General features: G+C 41.2%; 1 protein-coding gene across 40 annotated transcripts in view; it reads left to right on the top strand.

Annotated features, from left to right (window-relative positions):
* SUSD1 (sushi domain containing 1) overlaps window positions 1-23,824 on the top strand; it is a 145,683-nt gene that overhangs the window by 31,206 nt on the left and 90,653 nt on the right. For 39 of the 40 annotated variants that reach the window (XR_010382774.1, XR_010382779.1, XR_010382776.1 and 36 more), the window contains exons 6-8: window positions 7,162-7,341; window positions 17,083-17,180; window positions 17,804-17,990. Coding sequence is in view for 26 of the 40 variants with exons in the window: in XM_064490399.1 (XP_064346469.1) it covers window positions 7,162-7,341; window positions 17,083-17,180; window positions 17,804-17,990 (465 nt within the window). In the remaining 14 variants the exon portion in view is untranslated. The remainder of the gene's footprint in view (window positions 1-7,161; window positions 7,342-17,082; window positions 17,181-17,803; window positions 17,991-23,824) is intronic. The other variant, XM_064490418.1, reaches the window with a different exon arrangement.

Below are 23,824 nucleotides of genomic sequence, written 5' to 3'. Positions count from 1 at the left end.
TCTGAAGTGTTCAGATTCTAGCTGTTTCCATATTAGACACCGTTGACAGTGTTTTTATGTGAAGTGGAAAATTTTGTTTTTCCTCCAAACGATCTGTGAATATCATCTGAAGGAAATGTATTGTTAGTTGAGGTTAAAGTTCATGGGAGACTTTGGAATACAAAATCCATCAAAAAGGAATTCTTTTTTCTTTCTGCTGCCTTAAGGGCAAGTGGACTTTTTATTACTAATGAGCTTGTTAGCTTAGTTCCAGCAGTTTATAAGCGCCTCTTGAGAATGTGCTTCATGGAATATAACCCTCCCATTTCCCTTTGATGATTGTGATAACATTTTCTAAGTTCACGTTGCCACATATTGAGATGTTAGATTCCAATCCCAACATCAGTGATATATGTGATTTAATGCCCAAGGGATCCTGGATTGAGGGTCTAACCGTGTTTTGCCAAAATTAGAACATGCCATAAAGTGCTTGAAACTTTGTTAGAAGGTTACACTTTTCAACCCCATTCCTTGAGTCATATTTCCTACATATAAACGTCACAAAATTTAACGCTCACGGTAATATTAATAACCCACATGACTGCAGGGGAGGTTTTAAAAATACAGGATATAGACACAGCCCACAGAGAACTTACCGTTCGGAAGGGGAGAGGATATTCTTACAAATGAAAGCAGTGAAGAAGGTGCAGGTCTAAGTGCTGAATTATCTGACCTAGACCGCGAGGACAGCGTCCGCTCTGGTGTTCATCGGCCGAGACTGTTTGGGCCCTTACAACCTCCCATGTTTCACTGATTTCCAGGTAGTATGTAAACCTTCTGATTTGATCCCAAGGCACAAGGGAGGCGTATTCCTGTTACTGTTGTGTAAAGATGAAAAATGACTTTGATGTGATTTTCTGCAGTTTTCGTACTTGTGTCTGCCCTTTTGTCAGAGCCTTCCATCTAGTAGTTTATTTTTCTGGGAAGATTTTTTTTTTTTTGGTCAATATCAATAAGTGGAAAAGGCCTATCATTCATTCCCCTGGCATTTGGCAAAATGTCTGCCTCAATTTATAGACATTATTGGTCATTTTTTTTTTCTTTTTCAGCCTGGTATTTATCGGTCTGTAAAACAGTCTTAGATTAAACCTCATATTACTCTGTTTTTTTTTTTCCCTATCATCAATCACATAATTGTGCTGATGTGGATAATAAACAGCCATCAATGTGGCTGACATTAGTGACAGAGCCAGCTGTGGATTAGAGGCCATAAATTGCCTTTTCCTTTCATCAAGCAGATGTCCTTCTGGAATATTTTCTTGGGTAGAATATTAAAGCTAGCAGTGTGGATAAACATTTTTACCTTAAAGATACGAATCAGAGTTACAGTGTAAATGTGGTCCTTGAAACTGGCCCCATACATTTCCCCCAAGGGAGACCTATTTTGAAGGTGATTATTTGAATAAAATCACAGGTAATAGGATAGATAGGAAGGAAAAATTCCCAGCCATGGTCATAATTAGTCGACTCTATTCCTGATGCAGATCCAAACGTTGTTAATTACATAATTTGCCAGAGAAACATACCCTTTAACGAAGACCCCTATGCATATGCAATACAAAATTTGTGCTGCTTAATTTTTCTTTCCTTTGGATATTAACTTAAATTTTTTTTTTTTTTTTGTGGGAGAAGGTAATTGGATTTGTTTATTTATTTTAGTGGAGGTACTGGGGATTGAACCCAGGACCTCGCGCATGCTAAGCATGCACTCTACGACTGAACTATACCCTCTCCCTGCCCTTAACTGTTTTTAAATGGCTTATTTCCCTGTGATGGTAAGAGCTTTGGGATTTTCATGTCAAACTATATTTCCATTACTTATTTCAGCCTCTATTGAATATTTTGAATACTTCTTAATAGGGGCCACCTGCTTTCTTGGGTACCATTAAGTCTGAGTAGAAGTGGCAGTGGCTGCCATCTCTGGGAATATCTGTGATTCGCTTATGTTCCAGGCGAGACCCCCTGCCAGACCCTCATATCACGGAGTTAAACGTCGGTACTGGGAAGGCTTCAGGGCATCACACAGCGGCAAGGGATGTTCATTTCCAGCAGCTCTGTTGCCCTGGGACAGTTCTTGGAGACAAGACTGGGCAGAGGGAGTTGTTATAGAACCCTTCCTGACTGATTTGAATGTCTTTTCATGCAACCTTTTCTTCTGAGATTTTAGCTCACCTGTAAGGTCAGTCTCTGTCAAGGCTTAGAGTGGACCTCTTCATCGTGAGGCTGCCCAAATTTAATGGGCCTGGACTTTGGGGTCACACAAACCATGGTTTGAACATTGGTGCTGTTTTTAATAGTGTTGTAACTCTTGAATGAGACTTAAACTCCAAGGACCTCCATTTTTATGTCTATAAACTACATGAGAAAAAACTACCTTGCAGGGTTTTCTGTGTGCATCAAATAGACTACCTTGTGTTTAGTAGGATTTTGATGAATGCTATTATGATTAAATTTACTGGAGTTTAAGCAGCTTTCCCAGAATTCACTAGTACGAGACTGATACTAGTTTTTGTGGGTCTTTCATTTACTTGGTGTTTGGTAGGTGTGAGTTACTTCTGTTGGATAACAAATAATAGAGGTAGTGTGTTCCTGTCTTGTTTATACTTAGAATTTACTCAGAGGCTGTTAGCGTATCAAAGTAACATTTATTGCATCTTGGACAATGATAAAGTAGCAGCAAGCTACTAATGAGCAAATACTTATTGATTATTTCCTGTGCAACACACACTTTTTTAAGTAGGGATTATGGGGATGCAAGAGATCATAAGATAAAGATTCTGTCCTTAGGAACTGTCCATGTCTGGGGTAACATTCATTAAAAAACACTAAATCCTCAAGTAGGAAATAAAGGTCAAATGAATAAGACAGATAATTGTTCTTTTTTCTTTTCTTTCTTTCCTTCTTTATTTATATTTATTTATTATTATTTTTTCTTTTTTTAATTGAAGTATAGTCAGTTGACAATGTTGTGTCAATTTCTGGTGTACAGCACAATAACTCAGACACATAGGAACATCCATATATTCTTTTGACAGATAATTGTTCTTGATCCTACCTGTTCTCTCGCCTTCACGTTCAATCTATCACTAAGAACCTTACTCTGCTTCCAGAATACGTCTCATACCCACCCACTTCTTTCCGTTTCCACTGTTGCTTCTCAAGGGCCTCCAAGACCTCGGCTCTCTCGGCTGGCCTGCCGCTCTGGACCCTAACCTGACCTCTCCTTTTACTCCCGTTCCTCCCATCCATTCTCCAAGCAACAGTCAAAATGGTCTTTGAAAAATGTAAGTCAGATGGTTTCATTTCCTCTGCTTAAACCCTCCAAGGTCATTCAACTGCTTTTACATAAAATCCAGGCTCTTTCCTGAGGCTAACAAGGCCCTCTGTGGCCTGGCTCCTCTCTTCTGCCCACCTTCACCTCATGCCACTCTCCCTCTTGCTAGCTGTGCTCCAACCAACAGGTCGTATTTTTTTTTTTCTGGAACACGCCTAGAACTTTCTCACCTCAGGGTCTTCACATTAGTTATTCTGTTCCATCGAAATGTTCTTCCTCTGGTCCTGAATGTGACTGGCTCATTCTCAGCCTTCAGGTCCTAACTCAGATGTTACCTCCTCAGAGAGATCAAACAGTTCCCAACCACTCTATTTAAAAAGTCTTTCCCATCATATTATTTTACCTCCTACATAATAGTTACCACAGTCAGCATTTATCTTGTTGATTTATTATTATTATTATTATTTTTGTCTAATTATTCTCTCCCTAAGTTTTGTAGGGCAGTGATCTTACCCATTTTGTTGACTGCTGTAGTGACTGACATAGTGTCTGGCATGTACTATGTGCTCATTAAATACAGGAATAAATGAACAAGTGAATTTAGGCCACAAAAGTTCAGAGGAAGAAGGGATCCTTCTGTTAGTCATGGGGCAGATCTGTCATTGGGAAGGAGTAGGCTAGGTATGAGGGAGAAAGTATGTACCTGGAGGAGAGAGAGTGTAAGGTGGAAGAGGGTGGAGAGGGGCAGATATTATAGATTTTCAAAAGTGGAACTTATCTTGAGAGGCAGTGGGTGTAGGAGAAGGAATCTGATGGATGTAGGTTCAGCTCCTAGCCATCACGTAACTATATGACTTTGGATATTTCATTTAACCATGTTGAGCCATTTTACCTATAAAATGGGGGGGAAATCATCTCTATCCAGGATGGTTACTGTGCACAGTAATGATACATACTTGGGGCCCTAGGGCGATGCATGTGATTGTAAATGGTAGCCATTCATACCAATATTTAATTTAGATTCTCAGCTGTGAGTGTGCAGACAAATCAAATTGGGAGCTTTGCAGAAATGTCGATGCTGAGAACCCAGCTCAGTACTACTAATTCAGAAGAGTTATGGGTCTGGGTGAGGGTAGGGGTGTGTGTGTGTGAAACTCCAGCATGTGTCTGTTTTCAAAAGCTGTCCAGGTGATTCAGATGTATAGCTGTTGTTGAGAACCATGTATTTAATCCAGGTCATGCTGGAATCCTCTCTAAATATCTCTTGCCCAGGTACTGTCCAACTTGAATAGCTCTGTGATGGGAACTCACAGAATAAGGTCCAAGTTGCCTGTCACTGGATATCTAACTGACCCTTCAAACCTTAATCCCTAGAGAACAGGCTAATGCTTTCTCACTCCCTAAATTAGTATTTTTGGTGTTAATTAAAAAAATCTTATAGTCCCAACTAAAGCCACCATGCCTTCTGTTATTCATGGTCATGTCCAAGGTGGAAGCCAATTTGGTTATCTTCTGAACTCTTATCCCTTTAGTATCTATGCTTTTCCCTTAATTCAGCTGTGTTTCACTGAGTTCTCTGCCGAAGCTCTCCTATGTGCTATTTAGAACTCCAGCGTCAAGGTCCATAAACCTACATAAATCTATACCCTCAGTCTATTCACTGATGATCCCTCTATTTCCTGCTGTAACTGAACCCTGGCTTTAGCTAGAAGATGTTTTACATGTCAACAATGACCGGGCAGTCTTAAGAAACATTAACCACCTGTTCGGTTGGTTGCTCATGTACACACAAATATACTCATGTCTTGGAATGTTTGGGGCCAGTAAACATGTCTAAAGGTTTGGTGCTGGGAAAACATGCTGAAGGCCAAGGGGTCTTGTGTCCGGTAAACGTGTATGAAATGGGAACAAATCCCTGTGAACAAACACTGGGCTTGAGAGGTAGACAAGTTTAGAGGATACATTTAATGACCACCTCATTCTGGTCCCATAACTGCTCATGATTTGAATTGGCACTGACCAGAGACTAGCTCTTTTTAAAAAAATCTCAGAATCAAGGGACTGATAAGGTGGACTGAACTATTGTATTGAGGATCTTATGATAACCCCAGTGACAACTCTGCTCTGAGAGGCCTCCCTCCAGGAAGTAACTCGGGGATTCTGCAACAGACCAAGCATCCATAATGGGATGGAGAAGAGTACAATTCCATTAAATCCACCAATTCTGTATCAGTAGCTCATCTCAGAGAAGCCACCTGTTTCAAAGGCCAAGAATGGTTGATGGGGAATAGGGAACAGATCATGCCATTTTCTCTATTTTGAATGCTTTGTCTCCATAAATGGACTTTTCTGTTTTAAAAGCTTGGATGTCAGGAGTGCTTAACTTTCTTGACTTTCTTCAGACTGGGGAGAAAACTAAAAATCAGAATAAATGCTAAAAGTTATTTATTTTTTCTTTCTGGATTTAGGTGTAATTGGACTAGTGATTACATTTGGAACTATTATGGCTACCTTATTTTATTTATTTTTGGTTGGCGGGTAGGTAATTAGGTTTGTTTGTTTGTTTGTTTGTTTGTTTGTTTATTTATTTATTTATTTATTTATTTATTTATTTATTTATTTATTTATTTATTTATTTATTTATTTAAATGGAGGCACTGGGGATTGAACCCAGGACCTTCTGCATGCTAAGCATGTGCTCTACCACTTGAGCTATATCCTCTCCCCATGACTAGCTTATTTTATAATTATATATTTATTATGTTTTCTTGAATAAAATTGTATCTGTGAGCTCCCCACAACTATATGGGAAATTTAGCATATTTTGTTTCTTCTCTTCATCTCACTACTCAGATTTCATTGAAATAATTTGAAATTTAATTTGCAAATTATTACCTTTTTCACACTGTTCAGCTTTCAGTGCTAGAATCCTTTACTGTTAGTTTTCTCAAGCTCTGTAGTCACCTTTAAATGACTATGATTACCTGCACATCACGCTGATTTCATGGCCCACTAGTGTTTCTTCTAAAACCCTGTCCTTCTCCTTTCTTAGGATGCTTATTCTCATTCAGTTTTTTTGTTGGAGTGGAGTTATTTTTGAATTTTTATTCAGAAAAGATACACATATAGATTTTTTTTTAATTGTAAACTATCTGAAAATGACTCTTTTATTCATATGTGGAGTAGAGTTTGGCTGGGTCTAAAATGGTAATGTCATAATCCTTTTCCCTCAGTTTGTTCTCTGTTAATATTCCTGTGTCTTCTAGTAGTCAGAGTTGCAGAGAAGAAATTTCATATCAATCTTATAATTTCATTTTTGTCTCCTTCTATGCAAGTAATTTTTTTCTTTGAAAGGTGTACATAAATTAAATGCTTAGACTATAAATACTTTCCCATCACTTTGTTTTAAAAAGTTCAGAGATTTTATATATATTTCATTTAATATTCAATTGGTAACAAAACTACAGTTGCATTATCATCTACTCAGGAGTTAATGATCTGAAGATACATAGTAAAAAAGATACTAGAAAAATCTCAATATTTAAAAGAATTCTGAGATGGATCATTTCATTGACCAAGGAATTCTTTGTGATATAAATAACCTTATAATTGGAATATTTTCTCTATATACTTGTTTGTAAATTTCATTAAACTCAGAGATACCTGTTTTTCTTACTTCTGAACAATCTTATTTTATATACCTCACAATTGGATTATTTGATAGGGTTAGTGTTTTCTCTTTTCCCAGATGACTGGACTCTATCATCACTGAGTATTTCTTTCTAAAATATGAATGATGGGGTGGAAGTCATGGGGCATAACTAGCGCTGTGCTGTTTCCCATTGCAGAGATCAACTGTGGCCGCCCTCCGGAAGTGCAGCACGCGGTCCTGGTGGGGAACCACAGCTCCAGCCTGGGCGGTGTGGCTCACTATGTCTGTCTGGAGGGCTTTGAGAGCCCTGGAGGAAAGATCACTTCCGTCTGCACAGAGAAAGGCACCTGGAGAGCAAGTACTCTGTCATGCACAGGTACAGACTCCAATGTGGGGGGCTCTTGTTAGAAGCGAATGGCCAGCAAGAGCCTGGAACTTAATGCCTTCATTTGATTGCTCATTCTGCGTACTGTGCTTGGCTGTGCCGTTTACCTGCGTGGGCACCTGGCTTTAGGTTTGTCAGCTAAATCCTAAAGATTTAGGGGATGGATTGGGAAAAAAAGTAGGATAGAGAATCTTACGCATCCATCTTTTGAACCTCACCTTAAATCATAGCAATTCCTGTTTCCTCTGCTTGGCTGGCTGAGAAATTTTTCTCCATGAACCATTTTCTCAGCGGGGCGTACTTGAAAGTCCTAATTTAGCACATGTTGACAACTTTTCAGAGAGAGGGTGGTATAATGTATAATGAGGTTTTTAATGTTTATTTTTAATCATAGTAAAATATACACAACATAAACTCTATCATCTTAATGATTTTTCAGTGTCAAGTATATTCACATTGTGCAGCCAATCTCCAGAATTTTTTCATCTTGAGAAACTGAAACTCTACACTTGTTAAACAATAGCTTCCTACTTACCCCTCCTCACGGCTTCTGGTACCACCATTCTACTTTCTGTTTCTATGAGTTTGACTAATTGACCTCATGTAAGCGGAATCATGTAGTATTTGTCCTTCTCTGACTGGCTGATTTCACTTAATGTACTCCAGGTTAATCTATGTTGTCAAAAATGGTGAGATTTCCTTCTTTTTTCTGGCTGAATAATATTCTGTTGTGTGTGTGTGTATATATATATATATATATATATATATACACCACATTTTGCATGTCCATTCATCCATTGATGGACATGTGTTGCTTCTACCTTTTGGTTATTGTGAATAATGCTATGAGCACGGACATACAAACACCTCTTTGAGACCTTGCTTTCAATTCTTTTGGATGTATAGCCCCAAATGGAATTACTGGGGAAAAGGAATTTTGAGACTTCAGTTCAAATTCTTGCAGCGCCATATGTTAGCTGGGTGTAATCAACTAAGGCATTATTCTCTCAGAGCCTCAGTTTCCTCGTCTATAAAAAGGGGAAAATAAAGTCTGCCTTTCCTGCTTCAAACAGTTATTGAGAGAGAAGCAAATGAGATAGTCAATGCAGGGAGCATTTGGAAAAGTTTAAAGCACTGTGCGCGTGTTCGGTCTGCTGCTGGGATTGTGAGCCTTGCTTGAAGAGGGTCTTCTCACGTGTCCGAAGCGTGCACGTCCACATGCTTTATTTCACGCTTCTGCCTCCAAGAAACAAGGTGAGAAAAGGCAATGATTATTATGTTTATAGTGGTTGACCAGGGCTGTGACAAAGGTTTGTCACACAGTCTTGAATAGCTCTGGGAATTTATTTCTAGATGTTGACTTGCTTGGCTCTGAAGAGTGAAATCTCGAGGCAGCTTTGATCTGGGTCTCTGGTTTGCCTTGCAGCAGAATTTTGGTAGAATGCCTCAGGTCTTATCAGTCAAAGTTTTCCATGGGAAAGTCTAGCCAGAGCAGTTTCAACATGCAGCCTGCTGGTGATTATTTTCCACAGAGTAATGTTTGACCATTTAGGGGATAGGAATTTGATGAAATCTGTCAATTTATTCAATAGATATTTATTTAGCATATGCTATGTGTGAACTACTTTGCTGGACACTACCTTCTTGGAATTTATAGGGCAATAGGATAAATAGACTTTTCTCCAAAGAAATGCACATACACATATACACAAAATGTTTTACAAATTCAAGGTGTTCAGGGACCTCTGAAGTCCTCGGGCAAAGCATCCTCGAAGTGGATGAAGAACTCAGTTCTGCAGCCGAGATCCTGTCTGTGCCATGTAGTCCCACGTTCAGTTATCTCCACTGCAAATGCAGCAGGAACAGGCTAGAGATGGCAATCATGGAAACAGAGAAGGGTAGACATGGGTGAGAACCCAGAGATCTAGTTTGGCCTTCTCTTTGGTCCCCTTGACTAGCCCCACTTGCACAGAGAAGCAAGGGAAGACCTGTAATTACCTCCAAGGACTCCAGTCTTTGTAACTGGGGAAATTGAGAAGATTTGGCCATTTCCAGCCAGACTGATGGTCATTCCAGACTAGTATTGCATCCCCAACTAGTCCTTCGAAGAGTTCTTTGGAGGAAGTGAGGCAGCTGCCTCATAGGTTGCTGAATTCAACCTTTGGGGAGGTGGTCTTGGCCCAGAGCGACCTATAGAGTCACTTGGCCAGAGAGCTGGGCAGAGCATGTGGACCCTCAACCATTTGCTTCCTTGCTCCAGCTCCTGTGCCTCCACCACTCGGAATTCAGTGGGGGCATGGGGATTAGTCACTACATGAAAAACCAGTGGATCTTCCCGGGGCTTAGTAAGCTATTAATTAGCTGATGCTTGTAGAGCACTTTGAAGAACAAACATGTTATGTAACTGCTAATTATAATTACCGACTTCAGCCTGCCACCTTCCACCAAGTCTGTGGCTCCGGCCGCAGCTGTTTCCACGGGTTGATGCAAGTGTTGGTTTAAGGAGAGAAAAGGCATACTCCCTGAGAGCTGTGATCTTTCTGTGAGGAGGCCTCGAGGCCCTCAATGAAGATTGGCAGCTAAATTCAATTTCCGCTGATAAAGGGGAAATTTACATGCTGATTAATTCCTGGCACAGCGCACACAGCTGCTGGGTGGTTAGGTAGGAGAGGCTTCTGGAACTGCAGTGAGAGATGCTCATTACCATGGGTCTTGCTCAGCTGCCCCCCCCCCCCTTCTTTTTCCTTCATTTCTTCATACGTCCTTGCCTGTCCCAACTCTCTTTGTGTATTTTATATTTACCTTCCTCAGTGTCGACTTCTGGGTTTCCCCCCCCACCTTCTACTTTTCTTCCTAACCTCTGAATGTCTTCTACCGCTGTCCTCTGTTTTCATTCCGTTTGCCCCTCTTTTTACATTTGATTGTTTAGTTCCAAGTTGCGTGGAATAATTTATCTTCCAAACTTTACTTGGATTTTTTTTAGTTAAAAATGTTTTTGGAGTCCCTATTTCTTCCGATTAGTGGCACGGATCTGTATATGTTTTTAATGGAGTGTGAACTCCGGCAAGATAGGGAGTTTTTTTGTTTGTTTCAAGGCCGGTTTAGACTGGAAACTCCAGACAGCTGAGAATTAGGCAATTACTTTAGTGTCTGGAAAAACCCCAGGTGGAAGCTTGATGTTCAGTGAGTCGGTTTACCTCAAGATCAAAGAGCCTGATTCATTCTTGATAAGACTGTCCCTGGCTTTCATTCTGCACTGGTCATTTGGCTTTTTATGTTTAGAATCTGAGTTAATAATTATGCAGTTGACGCTCACGCACTCCAGGCTCTTCAGGGAGTTAACATCTCTGTTGATACCCAGGCTGTGTGATTGCTGGGATCCTTTCTGAGCCCCTGACCCAACTTGGGCCCTGAGTCCGCATGCCTCCAGGCCTCCTGTTAGCCTCTGCCCCTTCTGTTTTGTTGTTGATCCTTTTCTCCAGCCCGGTGAATGCTCACTTGCAGCTCACCGTATTTCAGATAGCAGGGAAAGGTCAGCCGGAATAAATGGACACGTTTACGTCAACAGCCACATGGCTGGGATTTGTCTGAATACGTGTGCGATGTTTAGACCGTCAAGCATGGGCGCTACCTCGGATGGGGCACCGACCTCAACGCCCAGGGTTCTGCCAGGAGCCCGGATGCTTGATTTCATTTTGTCCTCAAAAAAAAAAAAAAAAAAAAAAAAACAAAACCCCTGTGAAGTCAATTTTCGTTTCATAGATGAGTCATCCGAGACTCACAAAAGTTACGCAACTTTCACAAGGTCATTCAGTGACCAGTAAGTGGCAGAGACAATTCGAACTCAGGTCCTGAATCCTGGAAAGTCTGCGCTCTCTCTCCTACCAGAGTTCCCAAGCTTGAATTATTTGCAGACCACCCTGATCATGTTTTCCATGACAAAAATATTATTTACTCACTAAGTTTCTTAAAATAACTTACATTTAAAACTTAAATTTGTAACTTAAATGTACTGATCAAAGACACTTTGTCATATATATAGCATCATGAGTTTGTTGAACAGTTAGTTTTTGTTTCAAATGTACACAAAAATTGACACAAAGCGAACACGTGGAAGTTTATTCATGTGCCACCAAAAATGATCCTAAAGTGTGCAGTGCATTTTAGGAAAGCACTACTCTAAGCCATATTACTTCGACCTGTTTTATGTGACCCTAAAGACTTAAAAACAAGAAAGAAACCTGGCAGAAGTCTTATAGCCAAACATACATTTATTCAAGGTTGTCACCTTGGGAAGGCATACCCTCTTTTCAGTGACGCTGCTTTATCACAATGTGTCTGTTTTGTAATCTCTGTTTGAGAATTGCCTTTGGAGGTAGTTTATTGAGTCATATTAGAAGATTAGTCATATTACTTTTGAAATCTGTTTTTGACTAGAAATGACATTGAGCTTGACCATCTGTTAGGGCCTCCTGAATTTACTCTGTTTTCAAAAATAAAGAGAATGGATATAAAATTGGAATCCAAGAGAGTGTGCAAGACCAGTCCTTGCCCACAATGGCACTTCTGAGAGCGTAGTCTGTGCTCTCTGTCCCCTCCCACCCCATTCTCTTCTCAGCCTCCTGATGGCGAAGAATCAGGCATCCGACCCCCCCATTCACTGTAGCCCTCTCACCACAGTCACTAATGACCGTGTAACTCTCAAATTCATGTTCTAGTTTCAGTCTTGATTTCTCTTAACCTCTCCACAACATCTGGCAAGGGTGATTATCTATCCATACATTCATCATCTATTCAATCAACCAACCAAACAGTGAATATTTAAAAAGCACCTGTGTCAGGGAACTGAATTAGGTTCTGGGGATGGAGAGAGAAACCTGGTTTTTGCTGTCATAGAGTTTACATTCAGGAGAGATAGACATTAACTAACTAATTATGAAATTATTTATTTGCAAATGTGATGAGTAGCCCAGAAAAATGCTGGATGCTAATATAATGCTAAAATACATAACTTTATATATATATGTACGTTTAGACACACACACACATGCACCCATGCACCACATACAGAATCTAAAACAAAGCAAAGGTACTTTATTACCCATGGAGGCTTTGGTTCCCAAAGCCCAGTGCAGAGTTCAGTTGGATGCTGTGGGGGCCTCCTTTGGTTAAAACCAGAGAGGCCTAAGTGTCCTACAGCTGGACGAGCAAAAGACCAGCTCTGCCTGCCTCTAGCCAGAGTCCAACCTCAGATCTAATCATGACACTGTGTGCACTGCACTTGGGGAGAAAGAGCCATACGAGAGAAGAGAGAGAGAGAGACTGAGCCCCCAGTGCCTTATGTTCTACTTCAGGCCTTTCCTGGGTGAGGGTGAGGAGGTTGGGGGGCTGGTGGGAAGGAAAGGAGATAGCTTTTGAGGAAGCTGACACTCCGTCAGATCTTCTCCATCCTTGACTCCCTAAGCATCACAGTCTCACAGCCTGCATCCTGCCTCTCTTCTGCCGGGCTTCTTCCTCTGGTTTGCCCTTGGGCTTTGGGGTGTCCCAGTGCTCTGCCATCGTGCTGCTCGCTCTCCATGTCCCACCTGGGTGTCCCGCCTGCACCCAGGGCTTCAACTAGCATGCACGCGTTGATGACCTTAAGACTGTTTTTTCACCTGGTGGTCTAGTCTGTAGATAACTCAGATTTAGCATGCTCTAAGCACAATTCATCAGTCTCCTCCTCAGACCTGGTCTGCTTCCTCTTATATTTTTCATGAGAACAGCAAAAGGCAGTCTGTTCAGACTCTCAGGCTCAAGTCTCTTACCTCCCATTGCCTCTCCTTCAGAATTGTCTCCTGGTTTTAAATACAGTGCCCTGATTTCCTCTTTTCACCTTTTTGCTGAATAACTGCTCCAGTGCAAAGGCTCTGGGCTTTGGAGTCTGACAGGTCCAGCTTTGGATCCTGACTTGACTGCTTACTCGCGTGTGACCTCTGACAGGCTGCTTAACTTCTCTAAGCCTCAGGTCTATAAAATCGACCCGACAATGTCAGACTCATGGGGTTATTATGAAGATTAGGTAAACGATACATCTAAAGTACTGTGCGTACTCTCTGGTTCATGGTAATCACTCAATAAATGTTCACTCATTTTTGATTTTATTCTTGCTGCCTGTGACTGCTGTGAAGATGTGATCACGTCTATGAAGATCTCTCTTTCAGTGTTTGATGTAATGTAATCACTGAGCAAAGGGGATCAGTTCTTTCCTTGTGACCTCCAGTGTCTCCTTCAAAATACACCCGAGTTATCTTTTTATTTAAAAAAGGAAAAAAGCTTCCCATCATTTTCCAGCTTTTAGCTCTCCGTCGTTCATAGGAGGAAGTCTGCACTGTCTGGCGGTACAGTTCTCTCCCCACTCCGAATCTGCCACACCCTTTACACTTCCAGGCATCAGACCTGCTGTTCTGTCTGCTTAGATGTCTTTCCCAGTGTTCAGCCATTCATCCCGGAAGGTCATGCCCTCCATGAAGCCGACATCCCCAGGTCTTCCAGGGAGAGCTGGTGGCTTCTTTCTCTATCCTCCATGGTACTTGAGCATCACTGTGTCCTGATATTCATCGAGTTATGCTTATGTGTTTGCTCCGTCCATCAGACAACATGTTGCTGTGGGAGAGGCTTATGTTGATCATCGTCCCAGCCCAGTGCCTGTCATGGGAGAACGCTTGGCATTTGATAATTGTTCCGTTAAGGGTGAATGGCGAATAAAGAGCCTTGGCGTCAGTTTCAAAGAGAACTTCCAGAAATGTTTTCAGTTTTCAGTACTATTGGAATTAGGGCATAGTCTCCCAAGTCATCTCTCTTAAAGGGGCAGCATTAATTTGGATGTTTAGTATCTGATACATTTATGAAGAAGTCTTCCCAGCTGATTTGTAGACACCCTGGAGGGAAAACCAACCGAATTTTATTAAACTGCTCCTTGGGATGAAATATCTGACATCCCTATAATCAGATCTCGGCCCCATCTGTGCAGAGAGCACAGCACAGGCTGGAGGCAGATGGCGTTTTTGAGATGTCATTTGCGGTTGCCATAGTGAAAGCAAAAAGGAAGAACAAGAAGGGAAACTTTCATGTCTCCTTTCTAGTCTCTGCTTGGGTGGCAGAGGGGTCCCGAGCGGGAAGGAAATTTGCTTTACTGGCAACTCAGAAAGAAGGTGAGGGGTGGGATGTTTCCTTTTCCTTCTGGACCAGGTGGTGTGTGAGTATCAGAGAGACGTGGGCATGAGCAGAGGAGTCCAGAGCTCTAGAGCTTAGAAGGGCTCTCAAGAAGGAAGGTGTTGGAATATTTGGGGCTTGTTCAAGCTTATGAGACTGGTGCCAGCATCATCTTTGTACCCAAGGAGGTGAACAAACAGGGTCTTTGCATCTCTCAGGGAACTAATGTCCAGGAGTGGAGAATTTCTTTGATTTCAAACGATCTGTGCTTGGGGAGAAGCGTTGATGGAGAGACCGAGGAGTGCTTTGGACAGGCATCGCGATCCTCTGGTACCGCTCCAGAAGCTTGCCTGTTTTCCTCTCTCTCCTTTATTTATGCTCACATACAGGCAGCTGACCTGAGCCTACCCAAGACCAGGTGTAATGTGCCACTGAGAATCTTGGTAATGCTGCTGATGGTATGACTTAGTAAAGACATAAAATCTTCCATGGGCAAAGAGATCAGTAGACCAGCATCTATCTAAAGGTCGTATTCCTTCTGAGCACAGGAGAAGTGAGTCTGCCCTACAGGTGCCTAAGGTGCAGAATCCCTTTCCCACTTGGAGGCTGAGAAGAGATGTACTAGAAGGAAGGACAGGAGCCAAGATGAAGGAAGGCATCTCCTGGGGTGGAGGCATATCTTTCTCACCCTTCATGATGGGAGCCTTACCTTGGGTTTCCCAGAAAACAGGGCCTGAGGCAGAGGGCTCATGTTTCGTACACAACAGGGAATGAAATCTCAGGAGGCAGGGGTGAGGGTGGAGGTGAGGGTAGCAGGGCAGGAAGGACAGCCAGTTTAAGGACGCCGTGTTGCATGGATCTTCACTAAGTGCAGGTGATTCTCTGTCACTGCAGTGATGCCCAGTCTTTGTAGGACTGGCCTTCATGGGGAAGGAAGATCAGGGGCAGGATCCCCTGCCTCCTGTCCCTGTGAGGTGTTCATTCCCCTGAACCTCTAGGTTACACGTGCTTGGTGTGCAGCAGGGAAGCCCCAGAACAGGGGACAAGACGTGGTCCTGTTGTCAAAGCCCACATGGGGCTGGAATAAGGGAGAGGAGAGGCTGAGAGGCTCTAAAGCGTCCACGAGGGATGTCTGATTCAATGGGGAAGCCTGAATGTGGGCTGAGGAGTATTCCTGTTTGGTGAGGTGATGATTCCCTCCCCCAGAGCTGGTAATATGGTAACCTCTATCTGCAGGGAGTTTTATTTCTTTGTGTGTGTGTGTGTGTGCATATATATTTTGATTGAAGTAGGGTCAGTTTACAATGTTGTGTCAATTTCTGGTGTACAGCATAATGCTTCATTCATACATGAACATACATATATTCATTTTCATAAGGTGCTACAAGATATTGAATATAGTTCCCTGTGCTATACGGTATGAACTTGTTGTTTATCTATTTTGTATATATTAGTTAGTATCTGCAAGTCTTGAACCCCCCCCATTTATCCCTTTTTTTCTTTTTGGTGCTGTTATAAGTGAATTTTTTAAAAACTTCATTTTTGGATTGTTCCTTGCTAGTGTACAGAAATACAATTGATTTTTGTACATTAGCCTTGTACCCTGCAACCTGGCTGAATGCCTTTCTTATCTTTAATAGTTTATGTGTATGTGTGTGTGTGTGTGTGTGTGTGTGTGTGTGTGAATTTCTTAGGATTTTTTTATAGACAAGATTATGTCAACTGCAAATGAAAATAGTTTTATTTATCTGCAGGGAATTTGTTAAGTAGATAAAAAGCTAGATCCTTGCTCCCTTCTCATCAGAACAACTTCCTAGGTGGTTTACTGGGTCCACTGGAAACTGTGTTACCTCAGGAACCAAAGCCCTAATACAGTTTCCCACGTTGCCAAATTTATTACATGAAATACACATAGAATATTTAAAGGAAGCAGAACAACTTGAAATCAGTGACTTCCTGATAAATCAGGATTCAGTAGTGTCAGTTAAAGGAGTCCCAGAAGTATGCAGGGAGGATTTATTCGGTTCACCCCAATGGGTAGCTCCTGAGGAATGGCCCCCCGTGGTAATGCATGTCATTTCCCTCTGGGGCACAGCAGTCACCTGGAAATGAGCGCTCCATCAGCCAGGTGGGGTGAGGAAGGCGGAAGCTGGTCTTACCTGTGCAGCTGCAGGGAAGATTCGGGGCTCAGCTCTGGGCCTCTTTCCACCCCACCTGAGTGGAAAACCAGGGGCATCCAGTGGCCTGTCAGACCAACCACAGGTTGGAATTCTCACCTACACTTAGGTGAGACTCTTTCCTTTTCCTCCAAGTCAGGTAATGGGCCAAGCTCCTTCATGATGACATTACGTCGAGTGACTGGCCCCAGATAGCTTGAATTGCTGATTCAGTTTCTGTATCAGAGCATGAATGGTGATCTGCCGAGACACCAGCGGGGCAGAGAAACTACATCGTGCCCTCTCCCATGGTGGCCATCGGGATTTTTCCAAAGCCCACTGATGCATTTTTGTGAGTGGGCTCTCTCCTTTTCCATTTTAGAAGTAACTATAGAAATTAATGATGTATCCGTGTTTAACAACACCTGTGTGAGGTGGCGAATAAACCCAGGAAGAATAAACTCCAAGACTGCGTTCGTGGTAAGTCAAGTGATCTCCTTTCTCCTGCTAGGGCGGGAATGGTGACCCTCAGGAAGGTGAGTTGGCGGGACTTGCTTCCAGAATTGCTCCTCAGTCTCGTTGCTTCCTGATCCCATAGTTCTTTTGAAAAGTGGACAGGATTCTTAAGATGTCTGGATGATTTTATTTTAGGTTTTATGGTTAGTATATTTGTCATTCTCCAGGGTGTGTGTGTGTGGGGGGGATGTATTTTTATTTGGCATCATTATCGCTTGTTTCCAAGCTCTTGTATTTCACTCCCTCAGAGCAAGCCTCGAAGCATCTGCCACCTTGGTGACAGGATGCAGCGAGTGAGTCTCCGGTAGTGACTGCCTCCCCTGATCGCCGGTCATTGGAGTGTAGGCTAGCACTCCCTAGAGAGACTCCTCAGCTTCTGTCCCGGCTCAGGGTTTATGGGTTACTGGGCGGGTCAGATTTCCTCATCAGATACCTGATAGCAGAGGTCTGCCTTACTTCTCTCCCCCGGGATGAGCAGTGCAACGTGAAAGGGAGTAGTAGGCGTGTAGGTCCCAGCACCACAGCGTCTCTCTCGGTTGTTTTAACTGGAGCCATGCTGGGTTCTCTTGTCTTCCCCCCTCCCAAAGGTGCACATAAAAGGACACCGGTTGGACTCAATGGAATCAGTTCATGAGGAGACGGTCAATTTGACCACAGAGAGCAGGACCCCAGAAATGTGCCTAGATCTGCACCAGGGCACCAACTACACCGTCAGCATTTCTGCTGCCCCTCCCAGACGCTCTGTGCCAGCCATCATTGGGTTCCAGACAGCTGGTAGGTGGAGGTGAAGTCTCATTTCCTCCTAGAAGGTGCTAAGCACAGGATGTGGGGAAGTGTGTTTCAGAATCCACTGGTCGGGAGAGTTCACAGTTGCTTTCTGAGATTTGTAGCCAGGGGACCGATTACTCCAGGGGGTCAGAACCAGAGCGGGTCTAGTAAGACAGATGCCCATCCGGTTGATGCCAGGTTGTATGGGCACTGATGTATTGCTTCTCAGCTGGGTCCTCTGGTTGACGTGGAAGGTAATAAGAAGGCATTTAAAAGAAGAGAGCGGTAGGTCATGGTGCAGTTTCAATTATCCAAGACAGTAGAGGGCAGCCACGTGGCTCGTCTTTGGTAGAAAACTCAAAAGTCATTCCTTACTCTTGCCCATGAGAAACAAGGAGTCAGGGAAAGCTTTACATCTAGGATGGGAACTGACCCTAGGACTGATGAGGGTGGAGAATTGAGCTGAGAGGAGGCAAGTGGATAAAGGGTGGCAGCCTTAGAATGCAGGAGAGCATATGTTGGGTGAAAAGAGCAGTGGACAGGAAGGAGCTTCAAGAAGTCATAAAAAACCCCAATGCACATAGTTATTATTAAGTGGGTTTTTATAACATTGTGACAATTACAATAGGTTTTTTTTTTTTTAATAATGCTGCTTATGGAGTGTGAGGACTAATTAAATACCTTATAAGCAAACCTTGAGAAGCCATTGGTGTCATTTATTATTTTGGGTGAGTTGAGGTTGTTCTCAACTATCTATCTGATGTCCCACTTAAGAAAACCTAACCTTCAGGTATTGCTGCCCCTAGAAACTGGGAAGTAACACGGATTTGGCAGAAATAATTGAAAAGTCTGCCAATCTTAACAATATAAAGCCAGCTATGAAATTATACAAAATAGGCCCCAGGGTACTTAAATAAAATAAAACGACTTCTTTCTAAGTAAATACTATGTAGGGAAAGATATTGTCAAATTAATACAGTAACTAATTCGAGAAAGTTGTTCAAAATTGACAATAAACTACTATGGGTTTATAAGGAACATGTCTTCTTTGAAAGATCATCCCAGGACTTCAGACTCATCTGTCACTGTTCAATCAGAATGACAGCTTGCTGTTCAGCGTCAGCTGTTTTTAACTGATATCCAGTTACCTTTTCAAGTTAATTTCCACTGGGAGAAGCATGGTCTTTGGAGGTCAGGCAAACCTGGTTTTGGCTCTTAACTCTGCCGTTTAAGAGTTGGGGGACCATGGCTGAGTTTTTTAATGTCTCCAGACCTCCTTCCTCTGCCTGAAATTGTAAGTGGAATTGGATTAAATTTGCAAGTTAATCTAGTGAGAATTGGGATTTATATTGAATCATCCCAACTGGGAACAAGGTACGTTTCTACATTTACTCAATGTCTGTTCAGGTTTTGTCTTTCCTGTTTACTTCTGCACTCTCATGAAGATTTGTCATTCTCCCCGTCTAGATCCTCTGATTTCATTATTAGCATTATGCTAGTTCTCTTAAAATGAACTGGGAAGTTTTCCATATTTTTTATGCTCCGGAAAAGTTTATATCACTTTAGAATTATTCCCTTCCTTTAAAATTGGACACATTTTCTCATAAGATCATTTAAGTTTCACCCCCTTTGGAGAAAATCCTTTGATAACTTTGTCAATTTCTTTTATGATTTTTTTTTGGGGGAGGGTCTGCTTAAGTGTCTTACATTTTGTTGAGTCAATTTTTCTAATTTATATTTTCCAAAAAATACCCATTTATTTGTAATTTTGAACATATGGGCAGAATGTCATATGGAATATTTGTTTACAACTCCTCTGGGGTTACAGGTTATTTATAAACCCAGGTTATTTTGATTCCTAATGCTTTTTCTCTCTTTTTAAAGTTGAGTAGCTTAGTTTGGGTTGTCTGTTTTATGACTGTTCTTTTCCCCACAAATAATCTCTGGGGTTTTTTAGTTGTTTTTCTTTCTCTGCCTCATTAATTTCTCTCCTTATTTTATTTATTTTTTTATTTCCTTCTCTCTGATTCTCTTAAGTTGGTTATGCTGTTCTATTACTAAATTCTTGAGCTGAGTGCATAATTCAGCTTATTTCCATTATTTTCTGTTTGATAAGAAAAGTCTTCAATGCTTTCTCCCTTCTGTTTTGAGGGGTGGGTAATTAGGTTTATTCATGTATTTATTTTTTTAAATAGAGGTACTGGGGATTCAACCCAGGACCTCATGCATGCTAGGCAGGCACTCTGCCACTGAACTATACCCTCCCCTCTTTCTCCCTTCTGGATCTGAGCTTTGGCAGAATTCCTTAGGCATTGATATGTTTTTTCTTTATCTTTACTTTCAAGACATAATTCCTATTCTGATTTTCCCCTTGATTGAAGACTTATTTAGAAAGATGTTAATATATGTTCTGTTTACCTTTACTATCGAAGCATTATATAATTGCTATTTTGACTTCCCCATTAATTGGAGGATTAATTATAAGTATTATCAAGTGGTAGGTTTAAAATTTTTTTAAACATTCACACTTTGTTGTTAATTTCTAGTTTTCTTATATTTGGTATTCTTTGGGGGGATTTATTGACATTCTTGAGGATTACTACTTGGCAAAGTTTTGTGATAATAGAGTGCTTGAAAGTAAGGTGAGATCTAATCTTAAATCAACTCTGCTAGTAAGGTTTTTCAGGATTTCTGGGGTTCTTTGTTGTTACTGTTTTTTGCTTGCTTGGATTGCTGTTTTTCTCAGTTTCTCTTAGAAATTCTAATTGTTTTGTTTCACACATTTTGATGTTATGATATTTATGTTTGTGATTGATATCTTAATTGTGTATTCTAACTTTCACTATTAACAAATGGCTTGCTTTACCCTGTTCAATATTTTTGTCTTGAATTATACTTTGATAGTAATATTGGTTTTCTTGCTTTGTTTGTGCTTCTATTTGCATGCTATGCCTTTGACTACTCTTGTTCTTTAGGTGGATAACACTGCTATAAATGTACTCTGGGAGACAGCATATGTTGCAAACCTTTTTGAGAAAAGCAGTAGTTAAGTTAGTTTACATTAGTATTGTTTGTGGTATGATTTTCCTCTCTTCTGTCATCTTAATTTTTTCTCTTTTTATGCTGCATTACTATGTTTATTGTTTTCTCTTTTTGATGCACAGATTTGCTTTTTTTAGTAAGCCAGACAGTATAGGTTTTGCTTTTATTCTACATTACTCATTAAAGAACAAAAACGAAAAAGTTCGATTCGAATGTGTATTTCTCTGATTACCAGTGTTAAGACTGAACTATGCAGATACTAACTACTATATATAAAATAGATAAACAACAACTTTCTGCTGTATAGCCCAGGAAACTATATTTAATATCTTGTAGTGATCTATAATGAAAAAGAATATGGAAAGGAATATATGTATGTATATGTATGACTGAAACAGTGTGGTATACACCAGAAACTGACACAACATTGTAAACTGACTGTATTTTCAATTAAAAAAAAAAAAAGACTGAACTGGTGTTAACTTCTCCCCCAGTAATATAAGGAAGTTAGCATTCTTTACTTTCTTTTATTCTTCCCCCTCCCTCTTGCTTCCTCATATGTAATTGGTTTAATATGGCATTTTATTGCCAGCTTCTTATTTTTAATTATTTTAAACATGTATTAATCGTTAAAGAATTCATTTTTATATTGATTTATAGCAGTGTTTATAATAATTATTTAAACAAGTATATGTTTCTATAGTTTCAGTACTGTCAGTCCTTTGGTACCAGTTTATCTGTTTTTTCTCTATTCTTATTTTTCTCTGTATAGTGACTTTTGTCTATTTACTGAAGAATGGGATACTTTCTGAGCCCAGGATTTTCTGAGAATGTCCTTTTATTGTCCTCACAAGTGAATGGGAGCTTGATTGAAAATAAAATTCTTGGGCCGTAACCTTTGTTATCAGAATTCTAGGGGCATTTCACTTTGGTTTCGGGAATTTAAAGTTTTGAAAGAGGAATTTGAAGGTGTGGTTTTAAATAATTCCTGTGTAGGCAATCTGATTTTTCAGCCTGGATATCACAGAGGCTTTCTTTATGTGTGAGGGTCGAGACTTTAGTCATTTACTCATACACACGGTCAGTGTTTATTGACCACCTACTATGTGTTTGACATTGTTTTAGGCATTGGGATTTCCATAGTGAATGAGACGGAAATCCCTTCTCTCATGAAACTTCAGTCACGGGTTATATACATGTTAATGTTTTTCACTAAGTTTTCCTAGTGCCCCTGTGACTTTCTGGATCTTCCGATTTCAGTTTATCGACCCATTAGGAACATTTTCTTTCATTAAATCTCTGATTGTTATTATTACTTGGGTTCTTCAGATACTCCCGTGTGGAATTTCTTGTCTGTCTGGATTGGTCTTCTATTTTTTTCTTTTTTTTTTTTCCAGATCCATGCCTTTTTTTTCTCTGCCTTTTATGAATAGGCAACACTTCTTCTTCTTTTTTCTTTTTAATTGAAGTATAATCAGTTGACAATGTTGTGTCAATTTCGAGTGCACAGCATAATGTTTCAGTCATACATATACGTACATATATTCATTTTCGTATCCTTTTTCATTAGAAGCTCCTACAAGGTATCGAGTATAGTTCCCTGTGCGATACGGAAGGAACCTGTTGTTTGTCAACAGGCAACATTTCTGATGCACTTTAAATTCTGTTGTTGCACTTTCATTTCCTTTGGTTTTTTGTCTTACCTAGTTCCCTTTTTATTTCTGCCTCTCTCAGCCAGTTTCCTCTCTGCTGTCACATTCTCTTACCATGTCATCCTTTATCTGTTTGAATCCATCTTTAAAACTTTTTTCCGAAAGTACAAAACAGATGTTGCTGAATTTTACCATTCTTTTGCTCAATTTTTTCCTTAAAGTGTTCATTCTTCGCCTCCTGAGCACGACCTCCCTGTTCTTCTTTGTAGGATCATTTCATAGGCTCCTCCCCTCCCCCCAGATTACTTATCCTTGGAAGATAAAAGTTTTATCTAGGTTTGATGTTTCCTTCATAATAAAATGAATGTCAGTCCCTTTGATCTTACATTTTACTGGGTAATGTTAGTGTGCTTCTCTCAGATCTCATCCTGAAGGATTCCCTGCTGGTTGGGTGAGTCAGTGTCCTCTGCGGAGCAGCTGTGGGAAAGCCTACTGCCTGGAACTTTACTTCTGAGCACTTTGCCATCTTGATTGGTGAAGCTGTGTAGCTCTTGGGCCAGCTCAGCGTCGCCTGGCTTCATTATGGGGCTGTAGCCTACGGAGGCAGGGAAGAAGCAAGTCCTTCCTTCTGCCAACCCTGGCTCTCTGTCAGGTGGGGCCTCCAGGTCCCTAGGCGTCCCCTTAGAAGTCCCTTCCTGGTGCTGATCTCCATTGTGCTAAGGAAAGGCTATTACTATCATGAGAAGTAGGAATAGTAATCTTACTAGCAGTGTATATACCCTGGGTGCCTATCAGAATTGCCTGGTGAATTAAAAAAAAAAAAAAAAAAACCACAGATGCCCAGGCTTTACTTCAGCTCTGCTATGTCTAGGTGATTCTGATATGCATTTAGGATTGGAAACCACCAAGCTAAATGGCTCCAGATGGACCAGGGCTCTGGCCTGTCCTTGCTCCCAGCCCCACCTCTGTGGGCACCAGTCCTCCCCCAGTTGGTGCCTCTAAGGCTTTGGGACCCTGCCCCTTTGCTCAGAAGGCATGGTGCACAGTTGCTCTCAGCAAGCATCCTTCTTTGCCTGATCTCTTCTACACTGTGCTGGGCAGAACCATCTTCGTGTTGCTGCCTTGTGGATGGCAATCAACCCTTCT

This window comes from Camelus dromedarius, chromosome 10 (genome assembly GCF_036321535.1).
Source record: "Camelus dromedarius isolate mCamDro1 chromosome 10, mCamDro1.pat, whole genome shotgun sequence".
NCBI classification, from domain to species: domain Eukaryota; kingdom Metazoa; phylum Chordata; class Mammalia; order Artiodactyla; family Camelidae; genus Camelus; species Camelus dromedarius.
This window is presented reverse-complemented; position numbering and strand designations above follow the sequence as displayed.